This window comes from Brachypodium distachyon, chromosome 2, assembly GCF_000005505.3.
Source record: "Brachypodium distachyon strain Bd21 chromosome 2, Brachypodium_distachyon_v3.0, whole genome shotgun sequence".
Taxonomy (NCBI): Eukaryota; Viridiplantae; Streptophyta; class Magnoliopsida; order Poales; family Poaceae; genus Brachypodium; species Brachypodium distachyon.
In genome coordinates, this window is record NC_016132.3 from 20,913,299 (window position 1) to 20,933,705 (window position 20,407).

The 20,407-nt window shown below is 48.8% G+C and overlaps 1 protein-coding gene across 1 annotated transcript; it reads right to left on the reverse strand.

The window, feature by feature from the left end:
- Window positions 1-16,200: 16,200 nt before the first annotated feature.
- On the reverse strand, window positions 16,201-18,625 carry LOC100843353 (laccase-13). The gene is made up of 3 exons (XM_003568262.4): window positions 18,451-18,625; window positions 16,858-18,364; window positions 16,201-16,742 (listed from the first exon to the last, which is right to left on the reverse strand). Exons 1-3 carry the CDS (start codon window positions 18,544-18,546, stop codon window positions 16,612-16,614), a joined length of 1,734 nt encoding a protein of 577 aa, XP_003568310.1. The 5' UTR covers window positions 18,547-18,625; the 3' UTR covers window positions 16,201-16,611.
- Window positions 18,626-20,407: the final 1,782 nt, after the last annotated feature.

Here is a 20,407-nt window from a genome sequence, read left to right on the forward strand (position 1 = left end):
AGCCTAGATCGACAGTTTTTTTTCATGAATCTTGTACCCTTTTGAAAATGTCTAATTTGCCCTTCAATATGGACGGTGAGATTTGCTCAGCATTTCATATGAGTTTTTGGAGTATCGGGATACCGTAAAAATCCTTTATTCTTATCCCCATCATGGATCAAATCACTGGTTTGACATTCTGCATGTCTCATTAAATCAGATCTTTTTGCTGGGAGGCGACATACCCCAAACCAAGTCTCCGACTATAGTGAATCATCTGTGTCGATTTGGCCAATCTTGATATTCCGCGTCATTGTGTGTGTGTGTGTGTCTGTGTGTGTGTGAACGTATCATGTATTTGCGTCTAAATTGTACTCCCTCCGTCACATGTTAAGTGTCGAAATATTACATGTATCTAGACGTATTTTAATATATAGATATATCAATATTTAGACAAATTTGAGTAACTTGATATGGGACGGAGGGAGTACTAGATGTTTTAAAGCAAAGTAAAGGCTGTTGTGTTTTTTTCCGGATGAAATAGCAAGATGGTTATTCAACTTGTGCAGGTTTACAGTCGGCTAATGCTAAAAAAGAAATAAAATCTGGAGCCTTGTTGCGACCAACAAGCGGTGCTCACATAGAATCTACTGAGGATCTGTGGTTAGCTAGGCAATGTGCAACCTTTTGATCTCTATCGATCTTCCTGAATATCATCGATCCATCTCTGGCTGTTCTTTGAGCCTCAGACTACCTTTAGGAAGATGGGCATTTCTTTCTTGGATCGGTCATCTGTCGTCGAGGACACCAAACTCAAGCAGCACTGTGCAGTCTTTTTCAGTAAGATATATCTATACCAATATATTAAATTGGAGTTGGTGATGATGGTACGGCACGTCACTTCACCGAAATTATGAACCGTTGTCCCCACGTGTCTTTTATCCCGGCTCCCGCAGTCCTCAAGCACAGAAAAAACACATACCGCACAAAAAAGAAAAAAAGGAAATCAACAGAGCCCTCCTCGCTCCGCCTCCTCTCCTACGAATCTCACGCCCACCCCCTGCCCGATCTAGATCTCGCCGCCGCCCTTCAGATCTCGCCAGCGCTCGCCGCCGCTCTTGGTCGCCTCCACCAGCTCGTGCGTGTCGACAGCGTCCATGTGCGGAAGGCGGCTGCGGACCTGCGGCTCCGTCGCGCGCTCCGACCGCCGCCTCCACCGGCTCGTGTGCGCCGGTGGCTCCCCGCGGGACTTGGACGGCGATGGGATGAGCCTGAGGCCGGAATGACGGTAGCCTCGCACAAGGTAGCAAGGACCGCGTCGGCGCGAGCCATCGGTGGTCCTCCAGACGGGCAGTGGCGCTCGGCGACCAGTGGCCGGACGCGATGTGTGGCGACGGGCGGACAAGGCTGCGAGAGGGCGCATGCGGGCGGCGCACAGGCGTACCGAGCGGCAAGAGGGAGCAGACGGCGTGTGGGAGTGGACGGGCGGAGGCGGTGTGCACAAGCGGGTGGCCGCGCATGGCGGCGTACGTGATGTTCGGTGGCGGGATGAATCGGGACGGGGAGAGGAGGAGTTTGCACTCGGGGTGGATGGAGAGGATAGTCAGAGGGCGAGGGAGAGCGATAAATTGGGAGAAGAGATTTGAGAAATAAAGTACAGAATAAGAGTAATAGGAGAGCAGTGCAAGGAGAAATATAAAAATAAGACATGAGAAAAAAAGAAAGAGACCAGGGTATAACCCACGAAAGTAAACATACCATAATCGCTATATACATATGTGATCATGAAACACAACAACATCTAATTTGATGTTTTGATACAATTTTTCGTTGTAGTCTTTAATTGTCACTCCACCGTAGGGCTAGCACGATTCCTTCCATGGCATCGCATATTTCTGCTTCAAGTTCAAGGGCGGCTGCACAATTGATCAAGGTCGGCACGCAAATTAAAAATGACGCTGCCTGCAGCTTCATTGTTGTGTTGATAATAAGCAAGAACGAAATCAACTGTGTTTCCAAAGAGAAGAAATCTTAAGAGAGGGTAAGAAAGTAGCTCACTACCGAAAAACATGGCGTTGCCGGCGGCAACGGCCTTTGCTGGCGGCTTTTATCGGGTCGCAGGCAAAGCTACCGATATACCGTGGGCCGAGAAAACGACCGCCGGCAAAGGACCAAACAGGCTGTCGGCAAATAGCACAGCACGGCAAAAAGCGCGGGAAGCCAACGCCAAAGGGAAGCCCATGGCAAAGAATGCCTGCACGTGGGCCCCCCGCGCGCAGTTAACGGTAGGCGAGACGGTGCGGGCGGGGAAAAAAATATGGACCCACTTTGTCGGCGGCCGGCCATCGGCAAAGGGATACCAAATAAATCCCGCGCCCTCAAATTCAAACGTCCCTACCGTGCGCGGAGGAAAAAAAAGAAAACGGTTTACTGGCGGCCCGCCCGACAAAGAGAGCAAAATGGGTCCGGCCCGCTCGGCCGGCCCCTTAACGGCTTCAGCCTTTCGCGTTTGGCGGCCCAGAAGCGGGCGCGCTGCCTTTGCACTGGACGTCCCACCTCGCCAATCTACGACCGTGCTGAGCTACATATATACGCGGCTCCCGTTTGTGTTTTGACTTCCTATTGACTGCCAATGCTCCTCTCTCTCTCTCTCTCTCTCGCCCAATGGGTCGTTCGCTTCCTCTCGCTGGTCTGTGGGTCCGGTTTGTGGGCTCGGTAAAGAATAAATATAATCCCGGGTGCGCCTGGTTGACCCTCGGTCAGGCCGGACGGGCAATTTTTTTGTACATATATTTTTTGCCGGCGGCCCCAGGAAAGGCTCATGACCTCACTCGTTTAGCGCAAGGAGAGACGAAACCACGTGTTGGAGGCTTCATGCTCCTTGTAAGTTTTAGCTCATCGCTGCTTGTACCATAGTAATAGTGTAAAAAAAATGTAAATTTCTTAATTAATAAGTCTCTCTTTCTCGAAAAAAGAGTACTCACAATGCTTCCACTGTTGTCTAGCCAGTTCAATATAATCCTTTGATTCTTGTTGTCTTTGCTGAAAAGCTACATACATTCAAATGAAGGGATGCACGAGAAGAAGCAACAAATAAATGCGAAACGAGAGTGTCCGGAAGTACTCCAATGGTACTTTTTAGCCTTTCGGTTGAGCCATCTAACTTTGTCACAGCCATGACATGGACTTGCGGTATATACGTGGTCAAAATATAAATTAATGATGGGAATCGCCTTCCATCTCACAAAGAATGGTACGCAAGCATTTCAAAATTTTACTTTGACCAACAATTAAATTAATGATTTGAGATTTATGTGTTACAAAAATTATATCATTGGATTCGTATTTCAAAAAACTTTCCAATGATATAAAATTTGTAACATATAATCTACATACAATTGGTCTAATCGTTAATCAAAGTTCGATCTCGAAAAACGTGGACGTCATTCTTTATGAAAAGGACAGAGTACGATGTAGTGTAGATAGGTCTTTATAGCTATGCCTGATTGGAGTACATGGAACTTCTTACGACCACGAAGCATGCATTGAGAGGCCCTTTTCTTGATCAAACCATGCAAAGACTCCACGCACCCGAAATATAGCACTACGTACTTACTCTCATTTTGGCTCAAAAGATTTGCAACCCCGAGGATCGCACTACGCCAGAATGGGTTACCGGCGCACGAGCTCTAGTGGCGGTTTCTATGGTCCAAAAAATTCACCGTCACTGGACGTCATTGGAGGAATCCAAAACGAACACCAATGGCGGTGAGCAAACCACCGCCACTGCTAGTGGAGCACCAGTGGCGGTGAAAGCACTCGCACGACCAGCACCGCCACCGGTGCTCTAGCACCTGTGGCGGTGGTCGTTCACCGCCACTGGAGCTCTTTAGTGGTCACTGGCGCACGATCTACAGTGGCAGTTAAAGTGGTCCAAAAAACAAACCGCCACTGGTAAGTCGTTGCAAGAATCTGAAACAAATATCAGTGACAGTTAGCTTCCACCGCCACTGATACTGGAGCACTAGTGGCGGTGCGAGCACTCATACGGCTGTCACCGCCATAGTGATCCTGGTACTAGTGGCCGCATAAGTTAACCGCCACTAGTGCTCCTAGTACCAGTGGCCGCTTCAGTTAACCGCCACTAGAGCTCTTCAGACTTTCCCATCCTGGTTACCAGTGGCGGGCAGATTCTTTGAACCGCCACTGGTAAGTTATCTATAAAAGCAAAGTTATTGTGGCCTTATCTTCCTCAGCTCGCGCGTCTCTGGACCAGCTGCGGCTCCTCAACACAGGCGACGGCGAAGCTCTGCCAAAATTCCATGGCGCCGGCGGCCGAAAGGTTGCTCCCTTTCCCTCTCCTTCTTCCTCCTCTCCCTCTCCTTTCCTCTAGCTCCTTCCTCTCTTCTCTTCTTCCTCGATCTGCCTCAAATGGCGCCGGCGGCCGGGAGGAGCTCGATCTCTCTCCAGGAGCTGTCCCGACCGGCCCCCTTGCTCAGGAGCTCCCCCACTCTTCCCCTAGCTCGGTTTCTCCCTCTCTTTCTGCTGCTGGTTGCTGCGTGCCCCCTCCACTCTCTCTCTCTCTCTCTCTCTCTCTCTCTACTCCCCTCTCTCTCTGTGATTAATTAAGCTCTCACTCAATAAAATATGTGTTGGATGTGCATGTTCCGCGGCCATTGTGCCGTGTTTGTAAATTTTTGTTTGCACATGTATACGGGCCATCGTGCCATGTGTGCTCACATGTGGGTGTGGGTGAGTGTTTATTTGGCAATTTTTTGTAAAATTTGTAAACTTTATAGCAAAGGTCATGCCGAAATTTTGTGTGATACTATATGTAACTTGATATATGTTTGTTTATCGTGTTTTAGCTCGATGATCCGTGCTTGGATGTACGAGGAGATAGGAAATTGCGAAGATTGGATAAGAAAACTGAAGGACTTCACTGATGTCGCCACGGAACATATGCTGAGAAAAGGGGACGACATGATATGTTGTTCATGTAGCAATTGTCGTAACACAACGATACTTCTACCAAACGATGTGGAGTTGCACTTGCTCCTGCACGGTTTTGTGTTGGGTTATTCACGTTGGACTTCTCACGGCGAGGATGCCATTGAAGTTGAAAGAGACCCAGAAATGGAGAACATGGAGCATGATGATCCACCTGACGAACCATGCCGTGGAAAAGATCAAGAAGTTCCGCAAGGCAGGGTGGCCGAAATGCTAGATGATGTGCACCTGCGGAAATAGTTAGATGACGCAGACGATGAGATAGTGTCCCGTAAATTTCAGAAGCTGAGGGAGGACGCAGAGACGACATTGTATGAAAATGCAGGGCTGGACAAAAGTGTGCTGGAAGTAACGCTCGAACTTCTCCGAATGAAGGCAAAATATAACATCGTGGACTCGGGATTCATGGATATTTTGAGTTACCTTTCTACAGTTCTTCCTGCAGGCAACATGTTGCCTAAGAGCGCGTACGAAGCGAAGAAGGTTGCATGTCCCCTCGGGTTAGAGGTTGTCAGATACCATGCTTGTCCGTTGGACTGCATCATATACAAGGGTGACTACAAAGATATGCACACTGTCCAGTATGCAAAACATCCTGATACAGGAAGAAAGACCCCAATCCTGAGGGCCTCCCGGAGGAAGAAGTGACTCGTGGTCCAGCGGCGAAGACGGTATGGTACCTCCCGTGTGGTAGCGGGCTGGAGCATTGGTTTCAAAACGAGAAGGAGGCCAGGTGGTTCATCTTCCATGACCCTACTCAGAAGGATATCGATCCTGATGGGATGTACCGTAACGACGATGGTGTACTCAGACACCCCACCGATGCGGCTCAATGGAGGACCCTGGACGAGGAGTTTCCAGACTTTGGCGCAGAGCTCAGGAACATCAGCTTCGGGATGAGTACGGACGGAATCAATCCGTTCGGAAACATGAGCAGCAAACACAGCACATGGCCGGTGATCATGTTCATATACAACCTTCCTCCGTGGCTTATCATGAAGAGGAAGTACATCCACCTATCCATGCTCATACAAAGCCCTAAGCAACCGGGAGTTGATCTGAACGTGTATCTAGAGCTACTGAAAGATGAACTTGTGGAACTTTGGAGTACGGGCCGAAAGGTTTGGGACGCTCACAAGAAGGAGGAGTTCACCCTTCGGGCAGCTCTGCTGACATGAGTGCATGACTACCCTGCGAAAGAGAACTCATCTTGCCAACTCACACATGGATACAAAGCGTGTACAAAGTGCGGGGATGAAACGAACTCCCAGAGGCTGCCAGTTTCACAGAAGATTGTGTACATGGGACACCGTAAGTGGTTGCAACCCGATGACCCATGGAGGAAGGACAAGAAAAACTTCAATGGGAGGTCAGAGCCTCGCCCGAAGCCCAGGGAAAAGAGTGGGCATGAAATCTATGAAATTGTTAGGAACTTCGAAGTTGTTGCCGGGAAAGCAAATCCGCAAGCAAAAGAGAAGGATGGCGATGGACCTGTGTGAAAAAGGAGGTCTGTGTTTTGGGACCTGCCTTACTGGAAATTCTTACAAAGCCGTCACACCATAGATGTCATGCACGTCGAGAAGAACGTCTGTGACAGCTTGTTGGGCTTGCTAATGAACAATGCAGATAAGACAAAAGATGGGCCAAAGGCACGGAAGGACCTGGAGTTCTTGGGCATAAGGAAGAAGCTGTGGGCGGTAGAGGAAGAGTCACCGGAATACCACAATGGTGAAGTCACGGTAATGACACGATGTAAACCTGCGTGTTACACCTTGAGCAAAGCCGAGTTACACAGAATGTGCCAGTGTCTCCACAGCATTAAAGTTCCATCCAACTACTCGTCTAGCATTAAGAGACTCGTTGACATGAAGAGTCGCCAGCTTGTTGGTATGAAGTCTCATGACTGCCATGTGATTATCACGCAGTTACTTCCAGTTGCAATAAGAGGTGCCATGGAGCCATGGGTCAGAGAGACGGTCATGAAGCTTTGTGACTTCTTTGACACAATCGGGCAAAAGTCCATCACGGTGGAACGCTGCCTCCAGTTGAAGGATTCAATGATACAAATTTTGTGTGAATGTGAGATGTTCTTCCCTCCAACATTCTTTGATATCGGTACATCTGATGGTCCATATCACCGACGAGATAATCCTATTAGGACCCTCCTTTCTGCACAACATGTGTGGGCCCGAACGATACAACGGGGTGCTGAAGCGGTATGTTCGTAACAGGGGGCATCCGGAAGGTAGCATCATGCAAGGCTACCATGCAGAAGAGTGTGTGGAGTACGCCACTGATTGGTTGGCGGATCGCAAACCCATAGGAGTACCCGAATCACGACATAAGGGCAAACTAGAAGGTGAAGGTGGGCTTGGTCAGAAGGTTCTGGATGTGTATTCATCGGGGAGAGAGGACGACTATATGAGAGCACATACAATGGTGTTGCAACATATGTACGAGGTTCAGCCTTTCATCGACATGCATATGGAAGAACTTGAAAACCGGTACCCTAACAGGAGTGCTGATTGGATACACAAGACTCACAATGCAACATTCGCCATGTGGCTCAAGAGTTTTTGGTATGCCAGGGTGGCGGCAAATGAAGAAGAAAGGACCGCTCAAAAGTTCTCGTAGCTACCCGACGACTGCATAGTGACTTACCAGTTGTACGCAATGAACGGGTATACGTACTACACCAAGGATCAAGATCGTAAGAGCAGTTACCAAAATAGCGGTATAGTGCTGGCTGCTGAGACTACTTCTAATAACCAAGGCACTACAGAAGCGTACTATGGCGTGATCGAAGAGATCTGGGAGCTTGACTACACCTTCACCACCATCCCCATGTTCCGTGTCAGATGGGCACGTGATGTCAGACAAGAAGATCATAGATTCACAATAATGACCCTGTCTCGTGAGGTTCCTCGTCATAAAGTGGACATGAAGTAAATCTCGGCAAGATCGGAACCATGGCAGTTTGCTTCAAAATGCAAACAAGTTTTCTTCATCGACGACCCGACAAGCAAGAACCGTGTTGTCGTAAGGAGAGGGAAAAGAAGCATAGTTGGCGTCGACAGAGTTACTTCACAACAAGACTATGAAGGTTTTCCTGATCCAACGTCAAAGCAAGAAGAAGTAGCAAAAGAAGAAGAAGAAGAAGAAGAAGAAGCATCACGGACAATCCAGACAAGGAAGAAGTCAAGACCTGAGGCGAGAGAGGGGGCATACGCTAGAAGCCGGCACAGCGAGACCCTAACACATAAGAGGAGGAGAAGACCAGAAAGAAGAAGAAGGACAAGATTGTGGAATAGTTAAATATTTGTGTATCTTTTCGTAGTTGATGTTTCACGGTGCTTTTGAATGGAAAATTGTAACTTGTATTATGTCAAATTTCAAATCAAAAGTCTTAAATATGTTCTGAATTTCAAATAACTTGTTGAAATTTGAAATCAAAAATATGTTCTGAATTTGAAATAACTTGTTCAAATTTGATAGCAAAATGTCTTAAATAACTTGTTCACATTTCAAATCAAATGTCTTAAATATGTTCTGAATTTGAAATAACTTGTTCAAATTTGATAGCAAAATGTCTTAAAAAACTTGTTCAAATTTCAGATCAAATGTCTTAAATAACTTGTTCAAATTTCAGATCAAATGTCTTAAATAACTTGTTCAAATTTCAAATCAAATGTCTTAAATATGTTCTGAATTTGAAATAACTTGTTCAAATTTGAAATCAAATGTCTTAAATATTTTCTGAACTTCAAAATAACTTGATCAAATTTCGTGGAAAAAAATTAGCCCATCTAGTCAACACGGCTTTTCGGGTTCGGGCCCAGCCCGGCGAACCAAGGAGCTACCTACTACCTACTAATGCCGGTTTGACTGGGCCCACATGGCTTTTGACTGAGCCCACCAAGTACAATCGGACCGACAACCGGGCCCACTGGCCAGGAACAGAGCACAACCGGGCCCACTGGCCAGGAGCAGAGTACTACGGGAAATTGAATCGGAAGTGATGACCGAGTTGGAGAATCCTATTTATGCTGGTCGAAACGGCTGTAAACAAGCGAGGTGGGACTAAACTCCCAACTCGCTTCGCGGAAGCTCGCGCTGAGGAGCACTAGTGGCGGTGAAAACGCAAGAACCGCCACTGGTGTGAGGCACTGGTGGCGGTGAAACGAATTGAACGGCCATTAGTAATGAGCACGAGTGGCGGTGCCGACAACTAAAACAGCCACTGGTATGATTTTTTCTTTTCTCGCCTATTTTTTCTGACATTTTTTTCTACTATTTTTTTCTTTTTATTTCAATAATAGGAAGTTTGAGAGAGAATTCACCCAAAACTTTAGGAATTTTGGAATAAATTCGTAAGCCGCTGATACGTTTTTAACCACTAGTGGCGGTGAGTACACAACAAACCGCCACTACTATTGAGCACTAGTGGTGGTGCTTGCAGCTCGACCCGCCGCCGGCATGATTCGCAGTATCACTGGAGACCCTAAGTTTGTGTACCATGTATCAGTGGCGGTTCTCATGACAAAAACCGCCACTGGTGATGAATTTCCAATAAGCTATTAAATTCATATTATATTCTCTACGTTTTAAATAAATACATCACCTCTAATTTTATGTGTATAATAATATTGTTTATCCTCAATAGACGTTTGAACCATAAATTCAAATGTTATATACCCTAATTTCTATGATTAAGTGTCATTATGTCTGGCTTTTGTGCTATAAAAATTATATAAAATTCAATTTTTCTCAAAAAATTGTCAATTTTGGTGTCGACACTTCCCTATTGCTATAGAACACCCCTAAAAAAATTGAAGTTCAAACAAAGAAAACATGTCACATTTGGTTCATGGGGTTGGATGGTTTCTAAGAGATCTACCCTAGATGGTTCCAAAATGATGAACCAAAGTGAAAAAAAGAAGAACCAAGGTGCATACTTTTGAATTTTTGGACAAAAATTATATGTAAGATTGTTGATTGATAGAAACTTTCCATGCAAATTTTCAGATCATTTTGAGCAAAATTCAATTTTAAATAAATTAATAACTTGAATATGAACAACATGAACATATAAATTGTTGATGATATTTTTGTATTTAGGTTTGAAACTTTGAATGGGACATGATATTAGTAGTTTACACTCAAAAGGACAGGTGTTTTAATTTTTGGGTGTACACAGAATATAATATGAATTTTAAAACTTGATTCAGAAATTTGTATCAGTGGCGGTTTGCATGTAAACCGCCACTAGTGCCAGATCCAGGAGCACTGGTGCAGCACCAGCACTACAGGCAGTAAGGAGCACTACTGGCAGTTGGGGGAACGAACCGGCCACGGGTGCTCAGCACCGGTGGCGGTTGGCGGAACAAACCAGCCACTGGTGTTGGCTCCAGCGCTACAGGCAGTGAGGAGCACTGGTGGCGGTTTGTTCTACTGAACCGCCACCGGGTGCTTGCTGAAAAATACCCGTGGGCAGCACCAGTGGCCGGTCTCTCACTTGGAACGCCACTCGTGCTGCAGTCCTATAAATAGAAAGCGACGAGACTTGGCGAAATTTCGAACTCTCGCCCGCGCGTCTCTCAGACCAGCAGCGGCACAGCCTAAACCCTATAGGCGACGCCCTGCCCCGCCGCCGTTCCCCACCCCCACCCGCGTCGCTGCCGACATTCCCCTCCTCCTCCCCCACCCGCCGTCGTTGTCGCCGTTCCCCTCCTCTCCTCTAGCCCCTCCTCTTCCCCTTCTCCTCCTTGACCCACCGTCGCCGTTCGCCACCGCCGCCGCCGCCATGTTCCGCACGCATGGACCACGGCGTCGGCCACGGCGGATCTTCCACCCTGCGTCGAGCCGACGGAGGAGGCGGCGCCGCCCCGCCGCACGGCGGATTCGGGCCCGCCGGATTTCGTGGACGAGGTCCGAAATCCGGCGGCCAAGCCCCCCCGCGACGACACACCGCCAGGGTCCCCGGCTGCCGGCGACGAGGTAAGTTCTAGGGTTAGAAAAAAATTAAGTTTACTGTTTACTGTTTACTGTGATATACTAATGTGATATAATGTGATATACTGTTCTAGGAGGAATAGGGTTAGTTTTAGGGTTAGTTTTAGTTTTAGGGTTTGTGAATGTGAATGTGATACAATTGAATATGCATGACGGTAGGGTTAAGGATTAGGACGATTAGTGTATTTTTTTTGATACAATTGAATATGCATGATGTGGGCCCGGCCATCATGCCGAGGCCGTTGAAATTTAAGGGGCCGGCCATCGCGCCGAGGGGGATATGTGGGTGGGTAATTTTTATGCAGGTTTCATTATCGGGTAGACCAATTCGCTAGCTTTATAGCACGGGTCATGCCGAATTTTTCTAGATTTACAGTACAGGTCATGCCGAATTTTACAATTTTTTAAAGTAATCCATGTAGGGGCATTGTATAGGAAGCTCAGGGTCGCGATGGAGAATACCCTGAGGACTCACCTTAGGGTTCTTTGTCGTCGGGCACACCAATAGCCCATAGCCAAGACGACGAGCCTGAACACGGCGGCGGTGATCCTTCGGGCTTCAATGCAGGCTCTGAGGCTACCACGTCGCACGCTACTTCGAAGAAGAAGAAGAAGAAGGCGCCGCATGGGTCTAACAAGCCAACGAAGGAGAAATTCATCATCACCAGGACTCATGACGTGGGGAAACCCGTGAGTCCAAAGAGGGCTGCGTCGTATTTTGCCAACACATGCAACACAATCGTTCGCGAGTTCACGAACATCAATCAGAGATGGACCGAGGTTCCTGAGAGCGTAAAGCAAGATTGTTATGCCAAGGCAGGGAGAGGTTCGAGGAGCTTGATCCCATGCTCCATGAAGAAGTATTTGGAGCGATGAAGACCACAATGCGTAGGGGTCAGAGCAATTGGGGTACCAAGGCCAGAGCTTTTTTGAACGAAGACTGGGAGTCGGTGATTCATAAGAAATGGCCGAGGATCACAGAGGAGGAATGGGAGGAGTTCGAGGAGAGGGAAAAGGATCCAAGATTCATAGCAACCCAAGAGTGGTACGCGGCGCTACGTGCCAAGAGAAAATTTAACCACCGCCTTGGCAGTCGTGGTATCGAGGGAAAGAAGCCGGTGTGGGCGAAGGAGGACGCTGAGCTTGCGGCAAGAGGGATAGTCCCTCCTGTCCCAACAATGCTCCGTCATGACCGATCCACCACCTTTGTGCGGAGTACCATGACCAAAGAACAGTGGGCGGGCCTAAAGCCTATCCGCGAAGACCAGAAAGTTTTAATCGTAAGGCCTCAACCGCCACTTCTTTTTCAGTTTAGCTTCTAACACACTCACTTATAAATTGGCGCCGACTATGTCTTATTTCAGGACAAGGTCGCCAAGTTCGAGTCGGAAGGCTCCCACGACGAGCTCCGTGCACAGTGGGATTCACCACTAAGCTATGCTCTAGGAAGAAATGAGCACGGGGGCCATATTCGAGCCTTAGGAACCGGGGCCCTTCGCCGCAAAGTATTTCCTCAAGAGAAAGAAGCCCGGAGCCGTAAAAGAAAGGCCGAGAAGCACGAAGAAATAATAGAGGTGGCAAAAAAGGCAGCGAGGGAGGAGTTTTTAGCTTGCTTGAAAAAAGCAAGGGACTCCGGCCAGACTATGGAGGAGTTCGTTGCTACATATGATGGCAACCGGGGCGCGACACCGAGGCCTATGACTCCGAATGATCATCAGTCGACTCTGAATCCTTCGCCGCCACCGTATAAGAGCAGTGCTGGCTCCGGCACCGAACTCCCGGATGACCCTGTTGGCCCATCTGATGACATCCCGGTAAGCTCCTTATTGGTACTATAGTATATATATATACTTAATTACGTCATTCTTCACACCATAACACTAACGTACGCATGTTAATTTGTTTGTCATGCACAGAAGAGTATTAAGTGCCGGATATTGATGCCATCCACCGGGAATCCGGTAGGCGCGCGTGGTATGCTGATGCCAAGGTCGTGCACAACACGCCCATGGCCCCGGATCATGTCAGGGTGCAGGTAGACTACGTGCTCCCAGAATTTGACAAGACGCCGGTCCCTTATCCTCCAGAGGAGGAATCAGTGACTCTAGGGCTATGCCGGGGCACGTACATCCAGTGGCCCAGGAGGTTGGTTTCCCTAGCTACCCAACCTTCTCCCTCTCCGTCGTGTCCCGGAGCATCTCCACCGGCTTCCGCTCGACGACTTCCCTCTCCATCGCCCCTTGGCCCATCCCCCAATAAGCCGGCATGTCCGGACTCACCAACGTCAGGGCAAGGAGGCTTCAATTTCGAACTAGCGCAAGACTGCAGCAATGATGACGCTGCACAAGCTCATGTGCCGCCGCCTAATCCGTCGCCGCCCCACCGTAAAGACAGCCAACCCTCACAACCACCAAGACCTGCACCCGTGCCACGAAAATCTGTGGCGGGCGCGCTGGAGTACGCATCTGGCAAGCAGGTCTTCCAGACCTTCAAGGATCAAGAGGATGCCGAGTTTTTGAAACGCCGGTGCACCAATAAGAGGGGGTCCAAAATCAGCAAGAGATCTAGTGACTCGAAAAGTAAAGAGTTGGACTCAACGGGCAAGCAACCCAGCAATCCGCCAATAATCAAAGGGAATTGGGAAAACCGGCCAAATATTTTGAATATGAAGCCCCCCCCCCCCCCCTTAGCTGGTGATTTAGTCGGCGGAGCCTACTTCGTGGCCAGGGAATTTGAAAAAGTGCTGATGTTCTACCTTGGACGATCGATGGTCAACCTTAAGGACCTAAGGAGCCTGCCGCGAGAGATGCAAGAGCTACATGGCTACTACATGGCATCATCAGCTAATTCTGCACAACATGGTCAATAGATGAATGTGAAGGTGCCAGAGTATTATGGCTTCTACGATGCTTAAACAGGGGACCTGCAGACAAAGGAATTTACCTTCGGCGTGGACTTCCTTGAGTTGTTTCATGTCTTCAACCAAAAGTGCTTAGACAACAACATGTTAAGACTCTGGTGTGTATACTTCACAACGGAGTCCTTCCGCCTGAAAGAACCACATGTTGCCATCGCCGATCATGTCCTGTTCAGCAAAGCAACCATCGGTCTAGAAGAATGGAAACGGGGTTCGAGAGTGAAGGCAATTTCATACCTATCTAAGTTCTTCGCAATGCACAAGCAACGCCTTTATGTTCTTACACTCTACCATTTAGAGTAAGTTGTTCTCACGACCATTAATTGCTTTCTTTCTCGTTCCACTAAGTTGTTTTCTTTTCGGTTATAAATATATGTTCTTTTTGCAAACAGCGAACATTGGGTGGTGGTGACCTTCTCTTTCGAAGAAGGGTCAGTGACGTATCTTAATCCACTCCGACGGAAGAAAGGCTACGAGCAGCGCGACTTCAAAGCCGTCGGAACAGCGTGGAAAAAGGCGGTGACTGAATATGAGTTGCCAAGCTACGGCGGGAAGAAAATAACCCATCACAGAAACTTCCCATGCATACAACAGCCGCAAGGTACAGTCTTCTATGGATACCACTGCGCGTACATCATCCGCAATTGGATCACCAATTTCAAGCCCAAGACGAAGATGACCTACAAGCAGATGGTGGATTACTTCAAGACGGAATCAGAATATGGACACAACCCAGCTGTTCTTGTGTTCGATATTCAGAGGGAGATAGCCACCATTCTCAACAAAGAGGTCCTGAATGAAAACGATGATTTTTATGAAGGTGGGGTTGTGCCGATGTATTGAAACTTTGATGTACAATGTTAAATATTGAATATCTGTGTTTTTGTAATAAGTTTTGTGAACGGATGGTGTTATATATATATATATATATATATATATATATATATATATATATATATATATATATATATATATATATATATATATATATATATATATATTGTACTATGATATATTGATGTTCAATGCTACAGGAATATTCTAATATAAAAAAATATTTTTTACCGCCACTGGTAGAGTACAGTGGCGGTTGCGTCCCACCGCCACTGGTGCAGTACCAGTGGCGGTGACAGAGAACCGCCACTGGTGCCACGAAAGCATACCAGTGGCGGTGAGGCATCACGGCCACTGATATACTACCAGTGGCGGTGGGTAAGCACCGCCGCTGTAATGTAACAGTGGCTGTCCTTTTCACGGCCACCGGTACACTTTCTGAAACTCCTTACGGATTACCAGCGGCGGTTGTACAAACCGCCACGGTGCTGGCTAGCACCGGTGGCGCAGGCTTAGTGACGGTCCGCGTTACCGCCACCGGTGTGTAATTCGGACCGCCGCTGCTAACCTTTTCCCAAACAGTGTCGAGCTAGCCGGTGGTACTGATCTTGCATCACATTGAGGCCAACATTCAGGTGCCCTTTTACTGATCTACTCCATGAGTCCACGTCATCCTCCTCTCGGGCTCTCCAAAATATATTAAAGCAGCGCACGCCTGGCGATCGATAACCATCGAAAGAATCCTAGCTTGGACGGCAAGAGTACGTAATCGGGGAAACAAAAAGAACCGGAAAGGAGATATAAATTCACTTATCATTGTCTTATCGACTTGCGGCGAGTGAACTGTCCATGTCGACCACGCAAAAGCTGGTGTCGTTTCTTTTGCATTCCGAGATTAAGCGTGTGTTCCACTATACGTGCATGCATGCATGCATGCAGATGTTGGCTTCTCGTGGGCGCAGCGCATGCAATGCATGGAATGGAATTAAGCGAAAAGGGTTTGTACTTTTGTATACCTGCTAGTACTTGCATGTTGTGGTGGTTTTCGGTTTACCTGTGTGCCAATTTAGCCGTGTCGTGGTCTCTCGCGCTTTTCCTCCTCCAAGCATGATCCAACGGCGAAAGAGATGCTTCAACCGATCGTGCAGCGCATGGCAAGTGTGGCATGCGTCGGTTTATCATCTGAGCAAGATTTCTCATTAAGACCGGATTAACGTATAATCAGCCGCCACCCAAAACCTTCACGAAGATAGCTAATTTTTTTTTTTCGAAAAGGAGGTTGACATTCCCAGAAATTTGGTAACCGGCTATTTGTACTTTGGATGATTTTGGATGTTAGATGACTTTAATAATATATGACTGTGTGCATCGATCGATGCAGAGGCGGGGGCATTCCTCCTTTAAAAAATTAAACAAAATTAATAATAATCAAAGAAATGTGGAGGATATTTTTCAGACAGAAAGCAATCCCACCTACGCTTTATTAATTGTTACGCAATACGTTGCGGACGCATAGTACAAGATAGTAAAAAAAAGGCACACAGTGACACAGAGACACGAGCTTTCAGTTACAAGAAGCCAGCCCCGCAAATTTAAGAAAATTCCTCACAACGTCGAGGAAATAAACTGCCACACCAAACACAGCTAGCTAGCTAAGCTGGATAGCTTAACACGGCCAATCGCCTTAGTAATCAATTAGTAAGGAGAAGAAAAAAAGACACATGGGCAAACGAACGATCAAATTAAGCAGCAAAAGGTTACGGATGCAGATTTTGAAGCCGAAGTAATCAAGGAACCAGTAAGGCGATAATCTTGATCTTGACAACCACCAGCTGGCCGGCCGGTGTTGAGTTTCATGTCTAGCATTTGGGGAGATCCGCCGGCGGAGGCGGGAGCTTCTGGTCCGGACGGGCGCCGTCCAGCACCACCCACGCCATCTTCAGTCCCCAGCTCATGTGCACCTCCAAGTGGCAATGCATGAACCACACACCTGCATGACACAAAATGCATAAATATCAGCAATCAGCTTCATTTAACTTCCGTAAGTACATTAATGACGATTATTCGCAATTCATGCATGATTGATGCACTAAAAGACGTATCACCTGGGTTGTCAGCGCGGAAGCGGATGGCGACCCACCCGCCGGCGGGGACACCAACGGTGTTGCGCTCGACGGGGTCGACGAGGTTAAACTTGGCCGGGTCGCTGGATGGGTTGTAGTTTCCAAACCCTTGGCCGACGACGAAAAAGTTGAACCCATGCAGGTGCAGCGGGTGGCTCTCGGCACCAAGGATGCTCGTGTCCTGCATCACCAGCTCCACGGCGACACCAAACGGTAGCACCAACGCCTTCGTCCCGTTCATCACGTTCGTGTTGTTCGGCGGAGTGCCAGTGTAGTTCCACGGCCGCAGCGGGTAGAATGGGAAGTTGGACGCGTACACGCCGTTGGACATGCCCGTGTAGTGCGACTGTAGCAGGGCTGTCGTGGGCAGCACGAAGGAGATGTTGTTGATGGACGCCGCGAACCGGGTGTTGTTCGGGCCCTGGCACGTGCCGTTGATCAGGCTCTGGCATGGGTGGGTACCGAGCCCGACGGTGAAGAAGAATTCCCGGTCCACTTGTTGTGGCACGGATGCCGGGTACTCGGCGCTAGCCAGGCTGCGTAGCTTTGCAGTGTAGTTGGAGACGACGCTCGTGTCGTTGATCTCCGGCAAGGTCGGCCTCAAGATGGGGAGGCTGCTAGTACTAGGAGCCTTGCCGTTGCTCGTGTCTTCGTACTCGAGGATGCCGGCGACGGTGGTGTTGTCGAAGGTGCCCTGGGTATTGGTGTAAGGCCGGGCTAGCATGTAGTACCTGGCGTTGGGGTTATTATTAGCGGTGAGGAGGACGTTGCTGGTCTGGCCCGGCGCAATGACGAGGCTCTCGACAGCGAAGGGCTTGACGTAGAGCGCGTCAACGTCGACAACGGTGAGCGTGTGGTTGGCCACGGCGAAGAAGAGCTCGTCGTTGAGCGCAGCGTTGATGAGCCGGAGCATGTACGTCTTCCCAGGCTCCACCTTGAGCTTGAAAGTTTCGCCTTTCGCTGAGGAGCAGACATTGTAGAGCGGGCCAGGAAGGCCGTTCATTGTGAAGGCGTCGGAGATGTTAGGTCCCCCGCCAGTCTGGAGCGCTTGGGCGATCACTGCCTCCGTGTCATTCTTCCACCACTCGCCGAACATGAGAGGCACCTCCTTGTACGGCACGGGGGAGAACGGGTAGGGGACGCCGAGGGGCGGGAGGATGACGATGGGCCCATGCACGGTGGCGCGGAGCCACGACACGTGCGCGTGCCACCACAGCGTGCCCCGCTGCCCGGTGATGGTGAACCGATACACGTAGCTCTGCCCGGGCTGGATCGGGCACTGCGTGATGTAGGCCGGCCCGTCGTACCACCCGCTACGGAGCTGACGCACGCCATGCCAGTGGATGGTCATGTTGTAGGGGGAGTTGTTGACCACGTTGACCTCCACGTGGTCGCCCTCCCTCGCGAACAGCGTGGGCCCCGGGTACTGCCCGTTCACCGTCACGATGCTCTTCGTGCTGCACAGCCTCGTCACGCTCGTCATTTGCACCTGCCATTAAATTGTCACAACTTAATACACATGCAACATGCGTTTCATATATGCAGGATATATAAACATGGGCCGGCGGCACTTACATCGAATTGGTATTTCCTTGTGACGGCCTGGGCTCCCACCAGCGTCGCCGTCAGCGCCGCGAAGAGGAGACAGAGAAGAGATGAGGAAACGGCCATTGCTTGCTCTCCCTTCCTTCCCGATCTCTTTCTCGTTTGCTAAATGGAGCTCTTTGCTCTGCTTGGTGATTTCAATGGTGGCGTTCCAGTCCTCTATTTATACACGAGACAGCCGGTCGATCGGCTGAGTACGTACTACGTGGGGCCAAAGCAAGAATGCAAGCCTTGCAAAGGGTTTTGGCTTTTGGTTTTCTCTTCTGTTCAGTTACTTTCGTTTGGTGTCCAGCCGGAGCGCGTGTGTCGGATTGTGATGAGATGACGAGCGTGCACGCGCGCTGTTCGCCTCGACGTCGTCGCTGCACCGGCCGGGCCGGGGGGACTGGTTTGGCTGGCTGGATGGACTTGTAGCTTTGGAGTGTGGACAAATTAAAGTCAACCTGCTCTCTACTGTTCAATATTGCCCTGTTGTTCAAGTCTCTTCGACCCTGCCTTGGTTAGCACGCACCGTTGTTAGATTGCTTCCCTGCTGCAAGCATGCATGCAGCCAATTATGGCATAACTCAACACGGTACTGTATTATATTCCTCCCGAAAGAAGAACTCAACACTGTAGTATAAGGACAAGAGAATGTAGCGATTAATTCCTCCTCATTCATTTCTGAAAGACATAAGCGGTACGGATCCTTTTTCTAAATTTGGATGGCACATGCCAGTGATCAGGTTCAGTATTACACTGCGAATTGACTTGTAAAAAAACGGTGGTACCGGTACGTACGTGTGTATTGATCAATTGACAGTGAAGTTTTAACAGATCCTTTAGTGCTTAGCTAGTACCCCCTGCACCTAACCCCATGAAAAAGTGCATGTGTGTGTTAATCAACAGTGGTTGAACGAATGAGTCCTCCCTTTTTGCGAGCTAGCTAGGGGAGAGGAGAAGGAGAACTAAAGCTCAGATAGACAAGAGTAGTGACGGCGAGTGCTCAAGCATCCTCTCCAATTCAGGTCCAAGCTTTTTCTCCTTGCTAAGGTCTAACCAGCAGCCTCCTACCCCCCATCGACACTTACTTGTCAAGCGACTGTGCAAGCAAAATCAAAAGAACAACTTGTTGACACGAGAGACATGATCTGTTGCTGGCCCCGTGCAGCCAAGGGCAACTCTAGCGGAAAGACCCTTTTTTTCCGTTTTGTGATCGTTTTGGTCCGTATGGTTGCGGTCCGGACAGTCCAAAGGACTTTGTTCGTTTGGATCTACTAGTGTCCCCAAACGAAGCCACCCATTTCATCCGCTTTACTGGTCATAGACATGCAGGACATGGGAGAAAAAAGGTGCAAATGTGCTATCCGCCCCGGCCCATTTCCAACTCAAATTTGGGATGGAAATGGGTCGCGGCGGACCGAAATCCGGACTCGAGCTGAAATGTGTCGCTCCGCTGGGGGCGCGTTTTGTCCGTTTCCAAACGGACTGATAATGTCCAAATGGGTCTCTCCGCTGGAGTTGCCCTAACCACTAGCTTAACTTACACCGAGCCTTCAGTCCTGTGTGTGCTGCAGACAAACATTCTGAAATTCTGAGCGGAGATATATCCTGTGGGGTACTTTGGAGTTTGGTCGTGGCCTTTCCTCCTCCAAGCTTCCCACGGGCGCCGAGAGGGATGCCTGAACCAACAGCCCCGGGCCTGGCGGTCGCTTGGCTTGGCTGAGCTCCTTTCCAGCTTTTCCTTGCCTGTCAGTCATTGCGTGCATGGAGTGGATGGATGTGGAACATAGATTGCAACGTGCATCTAATCAGATTCAGATGGCATCTGTTGCTCGTCAGTCGTTGCATTAATTTCGTATGTGTATCTCGGTCCTCTTCTGTCTTCTCCTGTCTATTTTTCGTTTGGTAGCAATTGCATTCGAGAAAATCTGTCTTTTTTCGTTTG